The sequence below is a fragment of the Bidens hawaiensis genome, unplaced genomic scaffold (assembly GCF_021521415.1).
Source record: "Bidens hawaiensis isolate Kalapana, Puna unplaced genomic scaffold, B.hawaiensis_p1.1 tig00031868_1, whole genome shotgun sequence".
Lineage (NCBI taxonomy): Eukaryota > Viridiplantae > Streptophyta > Magnoliopsida > Asterales > Asteraceae > Bidens > Bidens hawaiensis.
In genome coordinates, this window is record NW_027505227.1 from 91,111 (window position 1) to 118,025 (window position 26,915).

The 26,915-nt window shown below is 36.8% G+C and overlaps 1 protein-coding gene across 1 annotated transcript; it reads left to right on the forward strand.

Annotated features, from left to right (window-relative positions):
- The first annotated feature begins 6,562 nt into the window (after positions 1-6,562).
- Positions 6,563-10,838, forward strand: LOC143611655 (coniferyl alcohol acyltransferase-like). Its single transcript, XM_077085830.1, has 2 exons — positions 6,563-6,970; positions 9,821-10,838. Exons 1-2 carry the CDS (start codon positions 6,563-6,565, stop codon positions 10,790-10,792), a joined length of 1,380 nt encoding a protein of 459 aa, XP_076941945.1. The 3' UTR covers positions 10,793-10,838.
- Positions 10,839-26,915: the final 16,077 nt, after the last annotated feature.

A 26,915-nucleotide genomic window follows, 5' to 3' on the forward strand; every position in this document is an offset into this window, starting at 1 on the left:
AACAAAATAAATCGAACATGTTTCTAGAGTACGAATTTTGGTAATGAGTATGACGATGATTGTTTGATTCCAAGTTCGGCTGTGAAGTTGTTTACATGACAGTCAGAACCGGCTTTATGGGGAGTAAACTCAAGTTAGGGCTTTAGAGCTCCACTTAGATAGGGGCTAGGACCTTCAATTTAGGTAAAGTTAGACAAAACATACTAAATGATGAAAATAACCCTTATGTTATTTGAAAAGACAAACAAATTTGTCGTTAGTTGTTTTGCGTTGTAAAGGCACTGAATTCTCGTTTTGTTTTCTGCCTCTAAAGAGGTTGGTTGTGGCCCGCCCTAATGACCGTCATGTTGTAAGGACCTTTACAATTTGGTATAGGATTTTGAGATGGATGAGAATGATTAACGACGTAACGTAATTGATATATGAAACCTTTTCTTTAGGGTTTTGGTGAAGTTTGGATGCAATTATGAATGCCTAGAAAGCTTCAACGTTACAATTGGACTTTTTTAATATTTTTGGCGAAAGAAACTTTCTAATTTAGTTTACCTGGATTTGGCAATTCACAATTAACTAGATAATTGCAAGTTTGCAACTATATATGGATTTACTTTATTTCTTTTTTGCTAGTTTTACGTATACCATAATGAAAACCGAAAGCTGCATGCATGCCTGCATTTTTAACATGATAACATGAAAACCATACTCGCTCGTTGGAGTATACCGAAAGATTATGGTCGGTATCGTTTCTATCAATCATTTAATACAAATCCGTGTTGTGTTTGATTGATTAGACGAGCGGAGGGATTCGGTGAAAGAGTTAACTCACTGATTCCATTAGCGTAATGGTTACCGAACATTTAGAAAATCCTTTCTGAATCATAAATTTAGTTTACTTTCATATTAAAGTAGTTTATATTTAACATAATTCTTATTTTCCAATAGAATTACACGTTAGAAAATCCGTTAGTAATCATGCCAAAATGTGGTAATCAAATCCCTCGGAATTTCGTTGGTAATTACCAATGGCATAAGAATTTCGTCAATATTTACCGACGAATTGCGGATGCATTTAAGCTACTCTGCTCTAAATTAGCCAACGACGAGCTTCGTCATGGTTTATTTGATTATCAAAAACCAAGTTGATATACTCTAATTTAGTTTACATGAAAGCACAACAGATCCAACATCAAATATTCAAATTACATGCATCTTCAAATATGACAAATTCATAGCACATAGTTATATACTAGTCAGATGCCCGCACGATCTATCAGAAAACAACACTTAATGTTTGTTAGTAAGGTGAGCCAACGCTAGCTCGAGCTATACTTGAACTTCATGCCGAGCTGACTCAGCTCAGCTCGAAATTATAGCTGAAATCTTAAACTCGAGTTCGTCTTGATTATTGTAATATTTGAGTTCTTTTAATCAGATTTTTGTAAAACATATATGAAGAAACTTTTATCTTATAATTTACATCTTGATATTGAATACAATTTACATCGAAATGTTAACAAAAATAAACGTGTCGCACTAGTATGTGTAGCTTTTTTAAACATAATGCGTTAAACCATGTAGAAGGAAAAAAATTATTGAATTTATGGATAAAGATTAAGGGACAAATATATAACTATTAATAAAAATAACAAACGTTATGTAAAGTTGAGGTACCATTATCGTAACTATCATTAAAGAATAAAAACATATTAAGTTTTAAATAATTTCTTATTGAGTTGTACATTAATGCTCCACTAACCTGTAAACTATAATCTAAATTTCGATGCTGAATAAAATTTGCATCGAAACGTCGACAAAAATAAGCACATCGCAATAGTGTATTTGATTTTTTAAAATATAATATATTTAAAAATATATAAGAAGTTTAAAAAATAAATAAAGTTGTCAAGTGAAGAGTTAAAGATGAGGGACAAAACTGTAAATATTCTTAGAATTTACAAAAGTTGAGTAAATTAGAGAGGAAATGTTGTAACTATCATTTAATAGTTAAAGTTACATGTATTTGACTCTTTTTTTTTTTGAACAAGTTTACTCTTATTCTAGATGCATTATAGGTTATAACACGTTGATTAATTTGTAAAATTTTTAAAAAATGAGTGTCTTAATTTATTCATGTATTATGTATTATATATAGTATAGATTAATTTAGATTTTATGTAACAAAAGGGGAATTTAGTCACAAGGTTTTGGTTGTGTTTATGGATTGACATACCAACTAGGGCTGTCATTTTTAACTGAAACATGTCATGAAAAATCTCGAACTAGAAAACCTAAACCAAAATAATTCGACTTGATTCCTGGGTCTGATTTTTGCATTTCGGGTCAACACTAAAAACCCCAATTATTTTCTTGTTTTTAATCTAATATTATTGGCATGTTCAATCAAGTTCGATTATGGCGTATTCTATTTAATCAATTATGATTGTGATGTTGATTCAATAACAAGTTCAATTATGATATATTCTATTTGATTGATTAGTAGGTTCAATCGAGTTCGAGTGTGATTATGGTATATTATGTTAGACTTAATTAGCCAATTGTTAATCGAGTATGGTTTAATCTATTTTGTATACTTAGTTAATTCAATTCTAGTATGATTTAAATGATTTTTGAGACTGTTTAATCGGATTAGTAGGTTTCAATCGAGTTGGATTATAGTATATTCTGTTTGATTTAACTGTTTAATCGAGTATAGTTTAAGCGATTTTGATGTTAATCGAATTATGATATTGTAGCTATATGTTAGATTCTGTTTAACTTAACAAGGTTTTTTCTCTTTTTTTTTAGATACTTGAAACACCATATTTACCCAATCTAAAAAAAACCCCGTAAAAGAATAGGGTTAGGATATGGTTCAATTTGAAATTCGTAAAATCTGAAACCCGAAAATCAAACCTATAGAATAGCCCTAACGCCAAAGTCCCACTTTGTTAATTAATGAACTAAAGTGGTAGTCCGCTAAAACTCATTAAGATAGGAGAATTACGGTGCATTAACGTTGTAAACCTCAAACAACACAGGTAGACTCCAATGCCAAGTTTTTTGTGTTTTAATTCCAGGAGCAACAATTCCAACATAAGGATGATCAAACACCGGGGTTATAGAATAATTAAGGAGGTTTGGTGGGAGTATGGGTGCAAACTTGTTGAGCCACTCGCAAGCTATTCGAGTTCGGATCGATGAAAAGCTCAAAACGAGTTGATGTTTTTCGAGGTCAGACCTCAAACAAAGCTCGTTTAGTTATCGAGCTAGAGCTCGAGCCTTGTATATTGTTAAGGTTCGTCGAACCTTAACGAGCCTAGTGTGTTTTTACATTTTATCTCTTTTGGACTTCTATCTATTACTTTCACGCTACACATACGAGTTCAATCGGAGCTTTGGCTCATTTGTGGTACTACTCAAGCTCGAGCCTAGCTTAGGCTCGCTTAAATGTTTTCTCAAAACATATAAAAATAATTAAAACATTTGTGAGTTCATTAATAAATAATAATAACAAGCCGAGCTCGAACTTGAAAAAAGAAGCGGAGCTCTCATAAGTCAAAACAAGTTAACCTCGAGCCTAGTTGAGCTTAGGCCTAGCTTGGATCTGTAGCACCCTTAAGGACGGGAGGATGAAGTCAATTAAGAAAATGAAAACAAAATACAAAATAAAATAGCTAACCAGTGGAATTATGGAATGATGTTAGTTGGTCGTGGCATCTTATTGTGTCATCTCACTTTTTCCATAGTTCTCCTACTCCCTAGTTCCTTCTCTCGCTTTTCCGCGTCACCTACAGGTGTGCTTGATTAGCGAAATGAGGGTAGAAATATTTTGTTATTTGTAGATTATAATGCCGACGAAAGTCTTTTGAAAATCTGTCGATAATGGCACACCTCGACAATCACCCTGCAAAGCTTTGGTTGGACTCTCATCGAGAAGAAACCTTGACGAAATTTCTATGGAATTATTGTCAGAATCCTGGCTAGCACATACATTTTTTTTAGGTTTCGGATTTTCCCTAAAATCCGTCAACAAGTACCGAAGAAATATCTCCCTTACGCACTAATATGGCGTTACTAATACTTATTAATGTTTAATAGTAGCAAGTACAATAAACTCATACGTTCTTAAGTTGACTATTATATTCGTGTGTCCTATTCATTACTTAACATGTTAGACTTCATAATACACACAAAAATTTTTAGATGAAAACGCATAAATTTACATTACTGAACAAAAACCTGAGAAGGAAGGGGACCCAAGGGTCCTTCTATGATGTTCCTCTAACGCCCATGCAACTAGGGATCAATTCACATTAATTTTTTTTTTAAACTTTAATGATTTAACTAATTACACAATTATTTTATACCACTTATTTTTTAGTTTAAAAATTTTGAGTTGGGTGTTTTGATTGGTTGGAAAATAGTCTGGCCCCACACCCAAGCTCTTCACGCCTTTGACGCTCTACGTGTTTTGGTGTTGAATGCTCTAGCCAAGTTACGTATCATAGGGCGTTATTCTAGTACACTTGGTCTAATTTAATCACAGTTTTTTTAGAATGAGAAAGCAAATACTCTTTACTTCTATTTCTGAATTACATATGTTTTAATAATTACAAGACTTAAAAACTCATTATCTGAAAAAAAAAAAAACAAAAAAAAAATTATAGAAATTTGGTACCATTAAATGAAGGCGCTTTGATGTTTAAACGTAAATAATTCAAATCTAGACCCCATCAAATTTGAGATGACATTATAATTAGTTGCTTTTAGAAATTCAATTATATTGAAAAATGCACAAATAATTAAGTTCGGCACAAGTGCACAAAGTCGAGTCTATAACTAGAAAAGACAACAATGGTTCAAGAGAAACCACAAACATCTTGATATTTTTATTATTTTTTTTGAAAAGCTATAATATAAACAAAACTATAAAGTATATTGGTGGGTTGGTTATAGTGCTATGTAAAATTTGGTGGTTCCTTTTAGACTGTGCAGTTGACCTAATTTACCAATAGTCAAATGGTGACTCACTGAATTATAGTAAAATTGTTGACTTCCTTGAACTTGTATATTTGATTTTTATTAACTATACCTATATTTATGCCGTTCATAAAAAAATTAACTAGATTTACATAACGTACACTAGAAAAGTGTGTGCGATGTGACGAAAAGCACAAACACCATTAATCACGTTAATCACATAACATGTTGATATTTTAGTTAATATATACTAAAATTAAAGTGAACAAAACGATAGTTTTTGTTGTGTAAAGTTTTAAAGAAAAATATAACTGTGTTAAAAAGACGTGACTGTTTAAAAATCGTTTAGGAAAGTTGTTTTAAGATTAAAATTAATAAAAAAATTATGGGTAAAGATGAGGGGACAAAAGTTTTGTAGTTACTAGTATTGATGTATAACAAAATTTGAAGTATTTTTTGAACTTTGTGGATGATTGTGTCTAAAAGACAAATTTGATCCTTTGAACTATTGAACGCATGCATAAACAATAAACACAAACAGTTATAATTAAAATTTATGATGCTTTGGTGTTATGCATGATAATACAATATAAACATGGTTTATTAGATTTTAATAATCTTAACTAAATGCCATTGGCTATAACATCCCAACTGAGTTTATTCCCACTGGTGGTTCCTAACTTTTAAAAATCTACTTTCATTTGGTCATTCGTTAAAAAAAAATTTAATGGCGTTAAGTTTTTTTCGAATTTCATACTGATGTTTTAGGGCTTATAATCGGAACGATGATACGAGCCGATTAATGTAAAACTTAGGTCGAACAGTGATCCAAACGGCTTGATCCAAACGAATTTCAATATGGCGTTTTAGTTTCAATTCACTCTTGGCTGGTAGCGATCTCAACTAAAGGTATATTTTTTTTACCAACGGTCTGCGACTAACGGATTTAATCATCCGTTGATGCTTGCATGTCACGCTTAGTTGTCAATAAACATCTACGTGGCAGCATTACGTGACAAGAATCATTTTTTAAAGAAAATTTCTAAATAATTTTAACTATACTCTGTTGTCACTAATCATATTATTAGTTGAAATTAGTATGACAAGCGGTTAATAGTTTGGATTTTTAAATTTTGATTTTCCTAATTATAAATAGTTTTAAAACTTATAGTTAGAATTTTTTTGTTAAGTAACTTCATAATATCAAACTTAGCTCTTATTATATATTTTAACTCACAAATAAAATATGGGTAAGAAAAGTTTGACCTGTTTACATTGTAGTAAGTTGAAATTTTCAGTATCTATCTACCAATTAGTTGAAAAAATAGGCTAAATGAGGTTGGTGAAAAGAATACAAATGTTTACACTTTCAAAAGACAGATTCAACTAGCCTTGTCCCTCTTAATTTTTTACTAGTACTAAACAAAACAACGTACACACCCACTTTCCTATATAAATCATTCCTTTTTCAATCCACCATCCCCACTCACAATTCCTAATCCTCTTTCAAATCAACCACCTTTCCTCAACTTTGTTTCCAACTACAAGACCAAACCATTTGGTGTACAATAAATCATAAACAATGGGCTCATGCGGCGGAACTTTTACGGTTAGTGTGAAGAAGAGAGACATCATCGCTGCTGCATTGCCGGTCCAGGACCACTGGCTACCTATGTCTAACCTAGACCTACTCCTTCCGCCACTGGATGTTGGCGTTTTCTTCTGCTACAAGAACTCTCTTCCACTCGATGAGAGCGTGAGCATGGTCAAGAAATCACTGGCACAAGCGTTGGCACAGTTTTACCCGCTCGCGGGTGAAATTGTCCAAAACAACCTGGATGAACCCGAGTTGCTTTGTAATAACCACGGTGTGGATTTTATCCATGCACGTGCTGATATAGAGCTTACGAACATTGATCTCTATCACCCTGATGAATCTGTAGAGAGAAAGCTTGTTCCAATAAAAAAAGAAGGTGTTCTTACAGTTCAGGTATATGAATATGATCAGTTAATTGGTTTTCACTTTTCAGTGAATATTATCTAATCATTCTGCAAAGTTAATAACTATTACCAAAGATGAGATTTAAATGTAAAAATAACCAAACCGGCCAAATAAACATAACTATTACGTTATCTTTTCTACAAATGGCAGAAGGTATGATTATCTTTTATAAAAAAAAAATAATCCAAAAGACCAATCTTCTAGTTTTCATTGATTGCTTCAGAAAGTAATAAAATATTACGATCTTGCATAACCTATGTTGACAATTTATACATCATAACTCGTGAAAAGGACTCGTGTTTTATTTAGTTAAAATTTAGGCTAGAACTTTTTGTTTTTTTGTTTTAATTAATGATATATATTTAAATAACTTACTGTTATATTATGTTTCTAGATTTTTCTAAACTACAATTGCGTAAACTCAACTTTTAAATATCCTTAATTTCTAAATATTTAATTAGATTATAAGTATCATGGGATGTCATGAATAGAGGTTCTGGCCATGCATGCACTAATAAAAAAATTCATAACTGAATATACATATACCATACAACACACAAAAAATAAAAGCAGAAAAAACACACACACACATATATATATATATATGCATACGTACATACGTATATGTACGTACACATGTATGTATGCATGCATGTATCACAAATAACAAGGTGTTAGTTATGACTAAAATAACAAGAAGAAAGAGTCTGCAAGTGTTAACTTTTTATCATATTGTAAAAGTAAATAACTCGTGAGGTTTTCTTGCGTATTGTGGCGAGAATACGGTATGTTCTGGAAATTTTATTAATACATAAAACATAAAATTAGTGTTTACAAAAGAATAAAATCAAATAAAAGTTATTAAATTACAAACATAGAACTTTGACATTGTATCAACACCAAAATAAACTGGTAATATTGACATCAGTACTGATATTGTCCATTCCAAATCAGTTCAGTTCGTTAAGCTACGAGCACGGTACCAGCACTCGGGAATCTATGACACCAAATAAAGCTTATTTCAAAAACTCTGTTTTTAATAAAAATTTATATCAGGATGTTAAGAAACATATTAACTACAATAGTTTATTTAATTCTTTAAATAATTAATGAACACAAGTTATTAAAGAATAAATGGATTTTATATATATATGGAAATGATAGTTTGAGAACTTTGATAAGTTGTAAGAACGTTAAGAATTTAATATGGACCACATAATCATTTAAATAGATATAGAATATGCAGCTAAGATTAAATCTGATTAAAAAATGAATTATAAGATATTAAAGATGTTTGATGATTACACTAGTGTAAACATTAGTTACACCTATGTAAAAAGTCGATTCAGTGTGTAAAAAAATTCTGTAATTTTTTTACGTGCATGTAACCTACATATTACATATATGTAAAAAGAATTTTAAAAAAAAAATTGTTACGTTGAGTTCTTTCGAGTTCTTAAAACTCAAAGTAGTTCTCAAAATAAATCAATTATAGATATATATATACACACACACACACATATATATAGGGAGGATAATCAAGAGAAAACTCACATTTAGAGAGAAAACTTAAAAACTCTTAAAGAATTATTTTTAATTAAAAATAAAAAAATATTTTTCAAATTTTTTTTTTGCCATTATTCTTATATTTTCTTACTCTTTGTTCGGAAAAAATAAAAAAAAATAAAAAAAACCTGTTGTAATGCACATACGTATTACTGTGCGATACCGTTGTATTACACATGTGTATTACTATGTATTTTTAAGTTTAATAGTGGTTAATTGCATATATTCAATATTTGTGTATTGTATATGTATAGTAGTGTTGTATTAGATGGAAAAAAAATAATAATAAAATAAAAGTCGATGTAGTGCATATGTGCCTTAATGTTGTATTACACATAGTTACTAATGTGTATTCGATGTGCATATTAGTCTTATATTGAATATATACAATAATGTATTTCAAATATGTGCAATAGTGTTGTTTCTATGCAATACAAACACTTTTGCATATATGCAATAGACACTATTACACATGTACACTACACCGACGAGGTTACCGGCAAGGTTTTTTTTTTTTGGAAGCAATAACAACATATAAGAATAATGGAAAAAAATTCAAAAAATATTTAAAAAAAGTTAAAAATAGTTTTTTGGGGGTTTATAAAAGTTTTTAAGTTTTCTATTTAAGAAAAGTTTTCACTGGATCTCACCCCTATATATATATATTATATATATATATATATAAAAGAAGTGAAATTTAAACTTTAAAGAAAAACTATAAAAAAAAGGAAATAAATATCTCATGGAAAACTTTTAGTAGGTGGCCAAAGTGTCATTCATAACATTCGCATCCAAAGAGAACATTTTGTGTGTGCGTAAACATATGTAATATAAACTACATACATACAGGGCCCGATTTAACGTTTTCGAAGGCATAAAACTAACTAAAATTTTGAGGTCTTTTTCTCGTCTTTTCTTTATGAGTATAAGGCTAAAGAGTATACAAGAATTATAGAATTTTGATGATATACAGTGATAATTGATATGAAGCAATCCTTTTTAGCTTATGGCACATCAATGAGTTACTAATTCTAAAGAACTCTACTTCAAAATCTCATAATATATAGCTCCTATTTAAAATGAAGGTCCTATAAAAATGGAGGCCTAAAAAGATGGCCTCATTTAGCTTACTCAAGAGGCGGCCCTGCACACACACACACATATATATATATATAAATGTAAAATCAAAGATTGTTAGCAACTTTTTTTAAATGAATGGGTTCTTTTTTCTTATTTGTTTTTAATTGTTTTATCTTTACCTGTCTCGAACAGGTCACCGAGTTGAGTTGTGGAGGTTTGGTAATTGGATGCAAATTTGATCACCGAGTAGCTGATGCATACTCGATAAATCTGTTCTTGACTGCATGGTCTGAAATTGCTCAGTCCAAACCAATTTCTAGTCTTCCATCTTTCAGGCGTTCCATGCTTAACCCTAGACGCCCACCGATCATGAACACCTTCTACAACAAGCTATTCCTACCTTTATCCTCCATCCCTCCACCGCGGTCTGTTTTACCAACCAATCCCCTTATAAGTCGAATATACTACATAGAAGCCAAAGATATAAATCACATTCAATCCAAATCAAGCTTTAACGGAAACCCAAAAAGAAGTAAACTTGTATCCTTTACCGCATTTCTATGGAAGATAATTGCAGAGTGTGAGGATGGGTTTAACAGTTGCAAAATGGGTGTTGTAGTTGATGGGAGAGAAAGGCTAGATATGGTTGGCCTTGATAAACTCTCTTTGTCAAATATCGGGTCTTTTTCGATGCGAAACTACTTTGGAAATGTACTTTCTATCCCTTACGGTGAGGCGAAAACAAGTGAGCTTAAGGAGATGCCACTCAGCCTAGTAGCTGATATGGTGCATGAGTTTGTGTGTCCTGCAGTGACTGAAGAACATTTTAGAGGACTCATTGATTGGGTTGAGATGCACCGACCTGAGCCAGCTGTGGCAAAGATATATGTCAAAATGGACGAGCATGACGGTGAAGCGATAGTGGTGTCTTCCGGGCAACGCTTTCCGGTTGATAGTATCGACTTTGGATGGGGAAAGCCACATTTCGGGTCATACCATTTTCCATGGGGTGGGCAAACCGGATACGTAATGCCAATGCCGAGTGCGAAGAAGAATGGGGATTGGGTTGTTTACATGCATCTTCTGCAAAAGCATTTGGACTTGGTTGAGACCAAGGGAAGGAATGTGTTAAAACCGTTAACTTCATCATACCTAAATTTCTAATGATCATCCCCTACTATATTAGCACACCATTGTAATATATTTTAAGTTGTATTTTCTCATAAACAGCACATGTGTATAAACTATTATCTAAGGTTTGGAATATATAAGATTTTCGCCGGTGATTATATTATTTGAACTACCAACTATTAGCATTTGATTCTAACTCTATGAAACTTATCAACTTTACTGATGATAAGAACTTTTTGATCAGATGAGTTTCTTATTTGAGAATTAAACAGGGAATTTTAGTTTAAAAGAATCATAAGTTATTTATTAATTTGAAATAATATTTGATGTAAAGTTATAAGTTATAAACTCTCATTTATAGTGTTTTACAGATATAATTTGATGATTAATTGAAGCCCATTGATTATCAAAAGATCCGCATTTCGCTTCTTCCATAAACACCAACATGTCGTGAAAATCACTATTTAATTGCTTGTCGTTTAGTTCCTTGTGCACCGCTAGTTAAGTGGATATTAAGAATATCCCGAAACTCTAAGGCATATATGGGTGGTGTTCCACACCAACTACTAACAAATTGCCAAATTACCAATGTGACATAGCAAGATAGGAAAATTTGTTCGATTGATTCTCTTTCACCTACACATAACAGACACTTATTTATCTCATCAATAGAGTTTCTTTTATATAGCGCATCCGAGGTAGCCACTCTACGCATTTCCTCCTTCCACCTAAATAGCTTAACTTTTAATGGAACCCACTTATTCCAATCCATGACGAAAGCCGGTTGCACATCTCGATTCGCTTTGCATAAATTTCTTCCTGATTTGATAAGAGTATCTACCATCACTCTCAAAACAACAAGACTATTTATCATCTCGTTTTTCCAAAGTCCAACCCGCTAATAGTTCCAAACAAACCCATAGCTCATCCACTTCAATTTGTGATGCTTGTTTGGTTACCCACACCCAATCACATCCGTGATTCCGTTCATGGATGATCCGCCCTCAGTTTGTCTCGAACACTACCTCTCTTGCATCTTTCTAATTTGAATAGTGAGGGAAGACGGTTGTAGAGGGGTTCATTGCCAACCCACTTGACGATCCAAAACAGTGTGTGAGCACCATTTCCGACATTACTCCTGATTAAGTCGGCTAACGTATATGCTTTTCCAAAAAAATATCAAATATCCATGAAAGGTTGTTCCAATCACCAGTAAGAATTCCTTTTGAAGGAATTGGTTTGATGTCTTTTTCGTTAAAATGAAAACCGGAAATAACTCGCCAACCCACTCGTCCATCTAAACCAGTGTGAGTACCATTTCCAACATTACTTCTGATTAAGTCAGGTAGGCATATATGCCTTTCACAAAAAATATCATCTATCCATGAAGGTTGTTCCAATCACTAGACGAGAACCACGATATCCAATTCAAATGAAATTTCCAATTACGAAACGAGAACCACAAAAAAGAAACCGACGGAATCGAATCAAAGTGTCTTTGGACTCGACTTATGAGCCAAAAATCGCATCATTCCGAGCTGTCCACATACCTATCATGGAGTAAAAATGGTTGCCTCAACAGCTTCTTTTTTATTCTTTGTCCATCTAGTCAAATCTGTTAATATTTAGTGTGATTGGAATAATTGGTCTATCAATATAATCATAATAATCATTAAGCAAGTTAGGGATGTGCAGGGTGCACACTTATTTTAGTTTGTTAAGATGTTAGGTGTTGCACCCCAAATCTAGGGCCTAGAAGTGTGACCAATAGTTAGTACATGTTTTGTAAATACATCAGAGTTGTATGTTTTATTTGGCGGAACAATAATTTACAAAAAAAATAATTTATCTTGAAAATATATTCGGGAATTAAATACCCGAGTATTAGATTACAATTAATGTTTCATCATATTATAATAATTTTAATAATTAAAATTGAGCCATCTATATATAGCGATCATCTTTCCATGAAGGACTCAATTCTTGCTAAACTTGATTTTCAGAAATTTGGGGGAGGGGGATACGTCGGCTATATGCTGGCGATATGTTGACTCTTAAAACATTTAATAAATCTTTAGATCACAAGATAGTTTTCTTGAACAAACTCAACAGAAACATCTTTTATTACTTGGATTGTATCACTACCACACACACACACACACAATTCAAAGGTTCTCCGAGCCTCGTAGCTCACTGAGAATTGGTTATGACTGACATTTAACTTGCCTGCTTGGTCAGTTATGTTTGGGTCCAGACACATGTGTAACCGGTCTGAGTTTCTTTTATTTTCTATCTTGTATGTTAGAGATCACGTAATCTTATAAATGTTTAACTGACTCTTTAAGACAAACAACCTGTTTATTTATAGAGTAAAATCTGTTTGACTTCTTGTATGTTTAACATATATATTCACATGTGATTGTGTGACACCCGGTAAATTCCCAATCCCTTAAACTAAGTAATCAACCTAATAATTAGGTGATTGTAAATACTATGCGCGCCATGTTAGTCAGCGCGTGCATCTGTTATGTGCGCCCTGCGCGAGCGCGCCATGTTAGTCAGCGCGTGCATTTGTTATGTGCGTCCTGCGCGAGCGCGCCATGTTAGTCAGCGCGTGCATATGTTTTATGCGCCATGCGCGAGCGCACCATGTTAAGAACCAGCGTGGGCATATGTTATATGCGCCATGCGCGAATGTTTTGGCTTTATGTTTTCATGTACCTTAACGTTATGATGTCTAATGGGTTGACCGTCACGCATGATGCTAAGGCGGGTGCACCCTAAATCGTTTATGCGCGTGCGGAAGGGAACTAACCTCCCCGCATGGCGGGAACATTGAGAGCTAGTTTGTCTGAAGCTCCAAGATGGAATTGACTTCAACATAACTGATCACTATGTTGAAATACCAAGACCACTTGGAGGATCTACAAATGAAACTCAATGTCCCTGACTGCGAGAAGGTTACGTACCTACCCGCAGCAAAGAAACATTCTACACGCAGAATCCTACACGCATAAGGCTGTACGCGCAAGGTTACACGCACAAAACACAGTATTCTTCAGAATAAAGGGGATTACTCCCGCCCGAAAGGAAACAGTAGCGTGTTTAAGAGATTTTCCACTTTTTACTGTACACTGACAAAAGTACCTGAAAAAGCACACTGTAACATGAAAAGTCAACTGTCAGCCACCCTATTCTCACCAACCCCAGACCTGCATGTCCTGTCCAAATCAAATCAAGATCTTTTGTCCACTCCTCCACTTTTAAGTAAACAATAAACAATAATAATTTCCATACTTTATCATCATTACACCTAGATATGAAAAGATTTCAATCCCCTAAAGCAAGGGATTGTGTTCCCTTGAGTTTGCCTATAAATATATAACCTAAATTATCACTCAAAACACACTTCAAAGAACTACAAACTTGCATTAATCCTCTCCCAAGCATCCGTTGTTTCCAGCTCCGATCCTGTTACTAGGTAAGCCGAGAATATAACCTTGAGATCTACTATCCAACCCTTATATTCTCCTATTTCTTGATCTTAATATATATACTTCTTGTTATTTAATCGTATTCTAGACCTTCAATTCTGAGGCCAACACCAAGAAAACCCGAATCTCGATTAATCCCTTAACAAGAACCTCAGGTGAGTCTCACAGCCCCCATTTCACTATTTTCACTGTTTTTAACCTGTTTTCGGGGCGAGGGACACGTGTTTAAATTACATTTTATCATGGTATATTTACGAACAATGCAAGCGATTATGTGTTTAACTTATAATTCATTATGGTAAGTTTTCGAGCAATGCAAACAGTTATCTATGGTTTTCGATATGAGTGCGCAAGAACGAGTAAGTGATCACTTTACCATTGGAACTCTAAGGGTAGGGACTGCTGGTTTGATCCACCCACTCGTAGGGGTCGCACCTCTTTGCATGGACGAGTGCCTAGTATGGTCATGGGGCAGTACTATGGGTTTGAGCCCGCTCGTAGGGGTCGCGCCTCTTTGCATGGACGAGCGCCTTGTTTTCCGGCACAACGTCCGCGCGTAACCCGCGGGACGGTAATACGTTATTTTAGCTCGTAGTGGCAGCGCCACTTACATAGACGAGCACGGTTTTTCAGAAATGTCCACGCGTAAACCGCGGGACGATAATACATTATTTTAGCTCGTAGTGGCAGCGCCACTTTGCATGGACGAGTACATTTTCCTGAAACGTTCGCGCGTAACCCGCGGGACGGTATTACTTATTTTAGCTCGTAGTGGCAGCGCCACTTTGCATAGACGAGCACAGTTCCCAGAAATGTTCGCGCGTAACCCGCGGAACGATTTTATCAGAATATGTTGATAGATCTATGTTTTACCAAGCATGTGTTTAATAATGCTATCAGAATTATGTTTCAGAATGATTATGATGCAATACGATTTATCAAGTTACTAAAACTTGTGAACTCACTCAGTTTATACTGATTCAAATGTTTTTACGTGTCTTTCAGGAGATAATTAGGTAGCGCATGGAGTCACACTTAGAGCACCTCACGCTGAACATCTAAAACCAGCTTTTTGGAAGATTTTAGTTCTATCCCTTCGATGCGCGTGGTTGTTCCCACCGCGCAAGGGGATATGGCTTGGAAATCTTCAACAGTTTTATACTTGGATGTTTTTATGTAATTTTTAAACAATGTAATGTATTGTATTAAACATTTCACGCGCAATGAAAATCTTTGAATGTTTGCAATGGCCCGTGCTTAATTATCAATCCCCACTCGCGCGCGCCAGGCTGTTTCCGCCGCTCAGGGCCGGGTGTGACAGATTGGTATCAGAGCACTGGTTATAGCGAACTAGGAAAAGAAGTTTTAACCTAGACTATAACCGTTGGGGAATCACATGAAATACTTTTCAAAGAAAATATTTTCAAAAGAAACTATACACACACTTAGGAACACGGGTCACACAGTGTCTAGTAAATAATGATAACATTATGTGCTCAGAGTACATGCGCTAAGTTTGATATATTTCCATTCTCTTTTAAAGCGAGAATGCCTCCAACTAAAGCCAAAGGAATTACCATGACACCCGAGGAACTCGCGGAAATAATCGCGCAAGCGATTGCGACACATGAGGCCAGCAAGGCCGAATCAAGTCAGGGTCGTCAGAATGAGACCCCAGAACCCGAATCAGGAGCCTTGGACAAAGGATGCTCCTATAAGACATTCATGGCCTGTAAGCCTTGGCCATTCAAGGGAACCGAAGGGGCCATTGGGCTCTACAACTGGATTGACAAGATGGAGACAGTTCTCTCCATTAGCGGATGTAGTGAGAACCAGAAGGTCCTTTACGCGACCTGCATGTTCCAAGAAGCAGCTTCATCTTGGTGGAAGCTTCAAGTGAAGACTTTGGGGCGAGAAGTTGCTCTTCACAAGACCTGGGAGGAACTGAAGGAAATGTTGATGAGAAAGTTCTGCTCACGCGCAGAGATTCAGAGTCTGCAACAAGAATTCTGGAACCACACCATGGTAGGAACGGATATCGACGCCTACAACAACAGGTTCAACGAGCTTTGCCAGTTGGTGCCAGATATGGCAAACACAGAGGAAAAGAAGGTCGAGAGGTATATCTTTGGGTTGCCTCCTGTTGTTAGGGTTCCGCTCAACGCCGCAGCGCCTCCAACCTTCGATGAGGCGGTTGCGCGGGCCATCACCCTTACAAGGGATACGGTCCGTGCGGGTTTGTTAACTACGCGCGGAACCGAGCAGCGAACCTCTGATCCCAAGAGGAAATGGAACTCTCACCACCGAGGGTCCGACTCCAAGCAACCACCGTTCAAGAAGCAGGAGAGCGTAAGGACTTACGCGATCCAAGCCGCGGAGTCGTCAAGGAAAGGATACAGCGGGCCTCGCCCATGGTGCAACAAATGCAAGTATCACCACGAGGGTGAATGCGCAAGAATCGAATGTGCCAAATGTGGCAGACCAGGGCACAAGACGATGAATTGCCGTGTCAGAGAAGCTGGAGCAAGCGACAACTGCTACGCATGCGGGAAGCCAGGGCATTTTAGTCGGGATTGCCCGCAAAAGGGGAACCAAGCTCGCGGGAGAGCTTTTGTGATCGGCGCAGGCGAAGCTAAAGAAGAGCCGAATGTGGTAACCGGTACGTTTTTGCTTAACGGACATTTTGCATCTGTCTTATTTGATACTGGCGCTGACCTAAGTTTTATATCTGCTGAGTTTAAAAACTCCCTAGGCTTAGCAACCAGTAGGCTAGACACGCCTTATACTATAGAACTAGCCAATGGTAGGCAGTTATGCGCGAACGAAAGAACTGAAGAATGTGTAATAGTCATGGGAGGTCACGGGTTCAATATTAATTTGTTGCCAATAGACTTGGGAAGTTTTGACATTGTGGTAGGTATGGATTGGTTAGTCGAGAACCACGCGGAAGTTATTTGCCATGAGAAGCAGGTTCGGATCCCACTGTTGAACGGAGAAACCTTGGTAATTCAAGGGGAAAGAAGGGGAGTTGCGACGAAACTGATTTCATGCCTAAAGGCGCGTAAGTGCCTAAGGAAAGGGTGCTACGCCTTCCTGGCGCATGTAGTAGAGAAGAAAGGAGATGAGCGAAGAATTGAAGACTTACCAGTAGTGCGCGAATTTCCAGAAGTTTTTCCTGAAGATTTGCCCGGATTGCCGCAGCCGCGACAAGTAGAATTTCGTATTGATTTAGTCCCAGGAGCTGCGCCAGTAGCTCGAGCGCCTTATCGACTAGCTCCATCTGAGATGCAAGAGCTATCCAATCAGTTACAGGAACTATTGGATAAGGGTTTCATACGCCCAAGCTTTTCACCTTGGGGAGCTCCAGTACTGTTTGTTAAGAAGAAGGATGGTTCGTTCCGGATGTGTATTGACTACAGGGAGCTGAATAAGCTGACAGTCAAAAATCGGTACCCCTTACCGAGGATTGACGACTTATTTGACCAGTTGCAAGGATCCAGTTATTATTCGAAGATAGATCTACGGTCAGGATACCACCAACTTAGGGTCCATGAGGAAGATGTGCCGAAAACAGCCTTCCGAACTAGATACGGCCATTATGAGTTCTTAGTGATGCCTTTCGGGCTAACTAATGCGCCGGCTGTGTTCATGGATCTGATGAACCGCGTGTGCAAACCATACTTGGACAAGTTTGTGATTGTGTTTATAGATGATATTCTGATTTACTCTCGGACCAAGGCCGAGCATGAGCAACACCTGAGATTGATTTTGGAATTGTTAAGGAAAGAAAAGTTGTATGCGAAGTTTTCCAAGTGCGAGTTTTGGCTTAGAGAAGTTCACTTTCTCGGTCACGTTGTAAACGAGAAAGGAATTCACGTTGATCCTTCCAAAGTCAAGGCCATCGAAAACTGGGAAGCGCCAAAAACCCCAACTGAGGTGAGGCAATTCCTAGGACTAGCTGGCTACTATCGACGCTTCATTGAGAACTTCTCCAAGATAGCTCTACCTCTGACCGCTCTAACTCAGAAAGACAGGATGTTTGTTTGGGGCGAAAACCAGGAAGCAGCGTTTCAAATGTTGAAGCAGAAGTTATGTAGTGCGCCAATTCTATCTCTGCCCGAGGGGACAGATGACATCGTCGTTTACTGCGACGCTTCACATCAAGGACTCGGATGTGTCCTTATGCAGCGAGACAAAGTCATAGCGTATGCCTCGCGCCAACTCAAGACCAATGAAAAGAACTACACAACGCATGATCTGGAACTTGGAGCGGTTGTCTTCGCGCTAAAGATTTGGCGCCATTACCTCTATGGTACAAAGTGTATAATCTTTACGGATCACAAGAGCCTTCAGCATATATTCGATCAAAAGGATTTAAACATGAGGCAACGAAGATGGGTTGAACTGTTGAATGATTATGATTGTGAAATAAAGTACCACCCCGGAAAGGCGAATGTGGTAGCAGACGCGCTAAGTAGGAAGGAGCGAATAAAAACGCTACGAGTCAAGGCTCTAAGGTTGACCATTCACGCAGATCTCTCTACTCGCATCCGAGAAGCTCAGCAAGAAGCCTTGAAACCAGAGTTTGTTAAAAACGAAGCCCTTGGGGGTATGATTAAGAATTTGGAGCTTAAAGAAAACGGCAATCTATATTTCGCTAACCGCATATGGGTCCCTCTCAAGGGAGGATTGCGCGAGCAGGTATTGAACGAAGCTCACAAGACGCGGTATTCCGTACATCCTGGCGCAGACAAGATGTACCAAGATGTTAAAACGCTGTATTGGTGGCCCAATCTTAAAGGCGCCATCGCGACGTATGTCAGTAAGTGCCTGACGTGTTCGAAGGTAAAGGCTGAATACCAGAAACCATCAGGGTTGCTTCAACAGCCAGAAATTCCCATGTGGAAGTGGGAACAAATCTCTATGGACTTCATCACCAAACTGCCAAGGACACCTGGGGGTTACGACACGATCTGGGTTATTGTGGATCGGCTAACTAAGTCAGCACACTTCCTGCCGATCAAGGAAACCGATAAGATGGAAAAGTTAGCCCGATTGTATATTCGAGAAGTAGTTTCAAAACATGGAGTCCCAGTGTCCATCATTTCTGATAGAGATAGTCGGTTCACATCAAGGTTTTGGAGATCGTTACAAGGAGCTCTAGGTACTCGTCTTGACATGAGTACGGCATATCATCCTCAAACGGATGGGCAAAGCGAGCGAACAATCCAGACATTGGAAGATATGCTACGCGCGTGCGCAATCGATTTCGAAGGTAGCTGGGATACTCATCTCCCATTGGTTGAATTTTCTTACAACAATAGCTATCACACAAGTATCAAGGCTGCGCCGTTCGAAGCTTTGTACGGGCGCAAGTGTAGATCCCCACTGTGCTGGGCTGAAGTGGGTGACAAGCAAATGACTGGTCCAGAATTGATCCAAGAAACAACAGACAAGATTTTTCAGATAAGGGATCGCCTTAAGACAGCGCGCGACAGACAGAAGAGCTACGCAGATGTGCGAAGGAAACCTTTGGAGTTTCAAGTAGGGGATAGAGTACTGTTGAAAGTCTCTCCATGGAAAGGAGTCCCCCGTTTCGGCAAGCGAGGAAAGTTGAATCCGCGCTACATTGGACCATTTGAGATCCTGGAAAGGATCGGTCCGGTTGCTTATAAACTTCGTTTACCCGCCGAACTCAGTGGAGTTCATGATACGTTTCATGTGTCCAACCTCAAAAAGTGCTTATCTGACGAAACGTTGATTTTGCCGATGGAAGAGATTCACATCGACAAACAGCTGCACTTCATAGAAGAACCTATAGCAGTAACCGATTGGAAAGAACAAAAGTTACGCAGGAGCAAAATCAAGTTAGTAAAGGTTCAATGGAACTCGAGGCGTGGGCCTGAATTCACTTGGGAAAGAGAAGACCAAATGCGCAACAAATACCCACACCTCTTTCAGAACATGGCTTCTGCCAGCAACGTCTCCTAAATTTCGGGACGAAATTCGTTTAACGAGGGGAGAATGTGACACCCGGTAAATTCCCAATCCCTTAAACTAAGTAATCAACCTAATAATTAGGTGATTGTAAATACTATGCGCGCCATGTTAGTCAGCGCGTGCATCTGTTATGTGCGCCCTGCGCGAGCGCGCCATGTTAGTCAGCGCGTGCATTTGTTATGTGCGTCCTGCGCGAGCGCGCCATGTTAGTCAGCGCGTGCATATGTTTTATGCGCCATGCGCGAGCGCACCATGTTAAGAACCAGCGTGGGCATATGTTATATGCGCCATGCGCGAATGTTTTGGCTTTATGTTTTCATGTACCTTAACGTTATGATGTCTAATGGGTTGACCGTCACGCATGATGCTAAGGCGGGTGCACCCTAAATCGTTTATGCGCGTGCGGAAGGGAACTAACCTCCCCGCATGGCGGGAACATTGAGAGCTAGTTTGTCTGAAGCTCCAAGATGGAATTGACTTCAACATAACTGATCACTATGTTGAAATACCAAGACCACTTGGAGGATCTACAAATGAAACTCAATGTCCCTGACTGCGAGAAGGTTACGTACCTACCCGCAGCAAAGAAACATTCTACACGCAGAATCCTACACGCATAAGGCTGTACGCGCAAGGTTACACGCACAAAACACAGTATTCTTCAGAATAAAGGGGATTACTCCCGCCCGAAAGGAAACAGTAGCGTGTTTAAGAGATTTTCCACTTTTTACTGTACACTGACAAAAGTACCTGAAAAAGCACACTGTAACATGAAAAGTCAACTGTCAGCCACCCTATTCTCACCAACCCCAGACCTGCATGTCCTGTCCAAATCAAATCAAGATCTTTTGTCCACTCCTCCACTTTTAAGTAAACAATAAACAATAATAATTTCCATACTTTATCATCATTACACCTAGATATGAAAAGATTTCAATCCCCTAAAGCAAGGGATTGTGTTCCCTTGAGTTTGCCTATAAATATATAACCTAAATTATCACTCAAAACACACTTCAAAGAACTACAAACTTGCATTAATCCTCTCCCAAGCATCCGTTGTTTCCAGCTCCGATCCTGTTACTAGGTAAGCCGAGAATATAACCTTGAGATCTACTATCCAACCCTTATATTCTCCTATTTCTTGATCTTAATATATATACTTCTTGTTATTTAATCGTATTCTAGACCTTCAATTCTGAGGCCAACACCAAGAAAACCCGAATCTCGATTAATCCCTTAACAAGAACCTCAGGTGAGTCTCACAGCCCCCATTTCACTATTTTCACTGTTTTTAACCTGTTTTCGGGGCGAGGGACACGTGTTTAAATTACATTTTATCATGGTATATTTACGAACAATGCAAGCGATTATGTGTTTAACTTATAATTCATTATGGTAAGTTTTCGAGCAATGCAAACAGTTATCTATGGTTTTCGATATGAGTGCGCAAGAACGAGTAAGTGATCACTTTACCATTGGAACTCTAAGGGTAGGGACTGCTGGTTTGATCCACCCACTCGTAGGGGTCGCACCTCTTTGCATGGACGAGTGCCTAGTATGGTCATGGGGCAGTACTATGGGTTTGAGCCCGCTCGTAGGGGTCGCGCCTCTTTGCATGGACGAGCGCCTTGTTTTCCGGCACAACGTCCGCGCGTAACCCGCGGGACGGTAATACGTTATTTTAGCTCGTAGTGGCAGCGCCACTTACATAGACGAGCACGGTTTTTCAGAAATGTCCACGCGTAAACCGCGGGACGATAATACATTATTTTAGCTCGTAGTGGCAGCGCCACTTTGCATGGACGAGTACATTTTCCTGAAACGTTCGCGCGTAACCCGCGGGACGGTATTACTTATTTTAGCTCGTAGTGGCAGCGCCACTTTGCATAGACGAGCACAGTTCCCAGAAATGTTCGCGCGTAACCCGCGGAACGATTTTATCAGAATATGTTGATAGATCTATGTTTTACCAAGCATGTGTTTAATAATGCTATCAGAATTATGTTTCAGAATGATTATGATGCAATACGATTTATCAAGTTACTAAAACTTGTGAACTCACTCAGTTTATACTGATTCAAATGTTTTTACGTGTCTTTCAGGAGATAATTAGGTAGCGCATGGAGTCACACTTAGAGCACCTCACGCTGAACATCTAAAACCAGCTTTTTGGAAGATTTTAGTTCTATCCCTTCGATGCGCGTGGTTGTTCCCACCGCGCAAGGGGATATGGCTTGGAAATCTTCAACAGTTTTATACTTGGATGTTTTTATGTAATTTTTAAACAATGTAATGTATTGTATTAAACATTTCACGCGCAATGAAAATCTTTGAATGTTTGCAATGGCCCGTGCTTAATTATCAATCCCCACTCGCGCGCGCCCGGCTGTTTCCGCCGCTCAGGGCCGGGTGTGACAGATTGTTTGTTCTGTATGATGTGGTGATCTCGTTTGAAAACTTTTGTGAATAAATGATGCTTAACCTATAATAAAATAGGTTTACATAAATACCCAGATCGTCTACCTTTATACTTTCTATTTATTTACCAATCATGTGCTACGTTTCTTATTCATGAAGAAACATTTATGTTAGGTTTCTTCTTTAAGAAGAAGCATCAGTTTGACTATAATCCATGTATGTAAATTCTTATGTTTCTTAGTTATGAAGAAACATTATTTTGACTTTACCCCTTGTGTATAAAACTTTTATGTTTCTTAGTTATAATGAAACATTTGACTATAACATTTGTATATGAAAAACTATGTTACACTTAATTTGATTAAGATCTAGATTATATCTCTGACTAGGGTCTAAGCCATATTAATAACATACTTAAGCAGAACCCCTTCCTTATACGAGTATTTGGAGTTGGACGCTTAAAGTTGAATGAGCAGCACTTCCACTGTGTGTCGTGGGACACGTGTGCCTGGTAGCTTAACAGGGTCATAACGTATCGCGATGGCCCCATGGATTTGGCCGTCACATAGCACGAAAATGCCCAAATCTTAGGTTTTGTAAGACTCCATCGCATATCATGATGGTCTTATCCTTTGCCATCGCGTAGTACGACCAGTTTCGACACTCAGATTTTTTTACTTTTGTTTCTTCTACTTTCCAAGTTGTCAGAATTGACCCAAAAGTTTTAGGATGTTACATTAGGGGCGAAGCCCCTAACGAAGGGGTCAGGAGGCAGCGCCCAGGTTAGTAGGGTTAAAGAGGCGGCAACCCCCGGTGGTGTCTAAGAAATTTTTTTCGTTAGTTAATGCTTCATTAAAAATTCATTAGAAATGAATTTTATAATTATATCATACACAATCATAGGTCCGATTTTGAGTCAATCTTAATTTAATTTGTTGCATAGGACAGTTTTATGAAACCCTAACTGCTTATATGAGAAATAGACATACGTTTTAATTGGGTCACTCATTTCAGGTTCATCATTCTTACAAAATCCATACTAAGTTCTTGATCCCATTCAGAGTTTTATCCGATTAAAATGTTTGGGGAACCACCAATAACTTTTAATCTAAAAGCTTCCACACGACTCTCTGAAAATCCAAGTCAAAATGACCCAATCCCCAACAAGTCCAACTAGTTAATAAAATTCTTAGGCCCCTTATTAACCGGGAGCTCCCATCCAACCAACGACCAATCGAGTTCCAAATGTTAGAAGCCAAATAAGACCCTCCAAACAAATGATCCAAAACTTCCACCAAGATCGAACAGACCGGATATAGAATAGAAAGAATATCTTTACCTTTATAAGTTAATTAAGGGGGTGTTTGAGATTCCTTATTTTACCTCCTTATAACTTTTCATTAAGTTAATAAGTTACATAGTGTAACTTATAAAACATTTTCCTCTCACAATATAAAAAATCTCAAACACCTTATTACTTTTCAAAAAGTTAATAAGTTATAAATTGATGAAAATAAGCAATCCCAAACACCCCTAAGTCTAGTTAGAAGACGATCCAAAAGTATTCGCCAACTTAAAATATTAACCATCCGAAGGATAAAAGCGAGCTAAATTTTAAGCCTTACTTGGCGTTTTTTTTCAGTCAAATATTAAAGAAAACTCACATATAAAATAATATTAAATTTAACACCGTAGCTAGTAATTTTCTTTGTTTTGATAAGAACTAAAAGTAAATGTTTTGTAAGTAAATTCTTCGGTTAACATGTTCATTTTCATGTTCCCATTATATAATTCGTATAAAGTGTCTATCTAATCCCTCACTTAACCCACAGTGGTTCAAACTTCACAAGGTAAATCGATTCCAGGTTAGAGACCCCGCTTGACCATCTCGTTTGCCTTCAAACCCTATTTGAATCCGGGGTGAGTGACTCAGTTACACAGTTTCTTAAACAACTTTCAAAATAATTTTAGGGATGTTTGGTAGTCTTTTAATGGTCATTAAGATTCTACCTTTTAATTGTTCATAGCCTCTTAATGGTTAAGAGGTAACCTTAAGTTTGAATGATTATTAATAGTCTCTTAACCATTAAGAGGCTATAAACCATTAAAAAATAACTTCTTAATAACCATTACAAAACTACCAAATAGCCTCTCACTGCAATTCTATTGGCTGAAAATTGAAGCACGTAAAGGGCATAGGCACAAAAGTAAAAGACCATCGTCAACGTTTATCATTGACTTTTTACTAAAAATACTTTATCAATCAAGTTAATTCTGATTTTGTTTCCTTTATAAAATTCTTCATAAGTGGATTAATGGGGCTGTTTGGTAACCTTTTAATAATTAAGAGGCGACTTTAACTCCGAATTGTTAAGGGGTTACCTTTTAATTATTAAGGTTGTCTCTTAATCATTAAAAGAGGTTATAAATGATTAAAAGATAGTCCTTTAATGACTAGTAGGAGAGTACCAAACAGACCCTCTATTGAATTAGTTAAAAGAAAAGGAAACTTCATTATTACTATTATTATTTATAAATTAATAACCTACAAATAAATTGTTAGCCTGGAATTTCATTTGTGCCGACTAGTCGATCCTATGATGGGATGGTATATTGTTTATCAAGTTGAACTCATAACTTGATTTACAACGATTAAATTATTTGGTGAACAAGTCAAGCTAATTTGGACAACAATAAAACTATGCTCGTAAATACTTTTACATGATAATAAGCAACTAAGCTCATGCACAATTCTCAGTGAGTGTGAAGAAAAGAGAGATCAATGTCGTGGCCCCATTTCCGGTCCAGGACCACATGCTACCAGTGTCTAGGCTAGACCTACTCCTTTCTCCAGTGGATACAGGCTTTTTATTCTGCTACATATGAACTGTCTTCTAATCGACGACAGCGTGAGAAGGTATAAGTCAAGAAATCACTGGCACAACTGGGGTGTTCATGGTCCGGTTTGGCCAACCACTGTCACACCCCAACCTACGGCGGAATATGCCGGGGCGCGACGTAATTGTATCATAGCTCAAAAGACACTAAAATAAATCCACGTGTCAATATCTAAATTATTAAATTCATATTATTCAATTACGCAAAAGCACAAACATTGTCTAATAGAAATGAACATAACAATTTAATATAAAGAAATAAATAGTCTTTGATTGATCATGCATCCTAGGGTCCAACTACTCTTTAATCTCTTGATTCTTAATCCAATGTAGCTACCTGCGCCATGCGGGAAAATACATAGTTTGTCAACATAAAGTTGAGCAAGTAATCATGGTTTTTGAATACATATAATATAAAAATAACAATTCCTTGCGATAATATGAAATACTACAACTAGCATAACAACAATATAACGATAATATAAAAGTTGTCTTTTCACTCGAATCTCATGGATAACGAGCTACTCCGACGGCGTATGATCATACTAATGAGGATGAGGATGAGATACCAACCACCAATACATAAAATAAACACATAGTCACATTTGCACGTATAACTAATTGAGAAATATCAAACAACGCAAATAGTGGCATTGTAGTGAAAATGATTTAACGCATAACGCCCCCAAAATATAAAACGGTAAAAAGGGGGATGTGAATTACTTACCTTTAGTGAGAGGATTAGTGAGGATGAGATAATAATAAATGAGGATAAACACGTTCAAGCCTTTGAGATACGTCAACAAAGATGCCCTAATTGTTTAACAATACTATAATTAATAACGAGGAAAATAATTAATAGGACATAACGATTTGATTTTGATTTGATTTCAATGTCATCATTTTGATTTTAATTGGTTCGAATGATTTGGCGTCTTTTAGGTTTTATAACATTATATTATTATTAATTATTATTATTATCATTGTTATTACTATTTATTATTATTAATTATTATTATTATTATTAATGTTAACGATATATTTCATCTATGCTCAATTACATGGATTTTAAATAACTAATAGCCGATCTTAAGTGTTAACAACATTAGAATAAATGAAACATTAATTATTAAAATTTCATATGAATATATATATATATAGTCGAAAAGTAAATACTAGTTTTGATGACATGTTACGTAATAGATGTATTAAGCACTTTACTATTTGAACGTCAATAAGTTATTAGATCGGTGTACTTAAACAAGTGGTAAAACATTTTAAGTATATTTATTATAAAAATATATTTATACTCATTATATATATATATGTGTGTATATATAAAAGAAC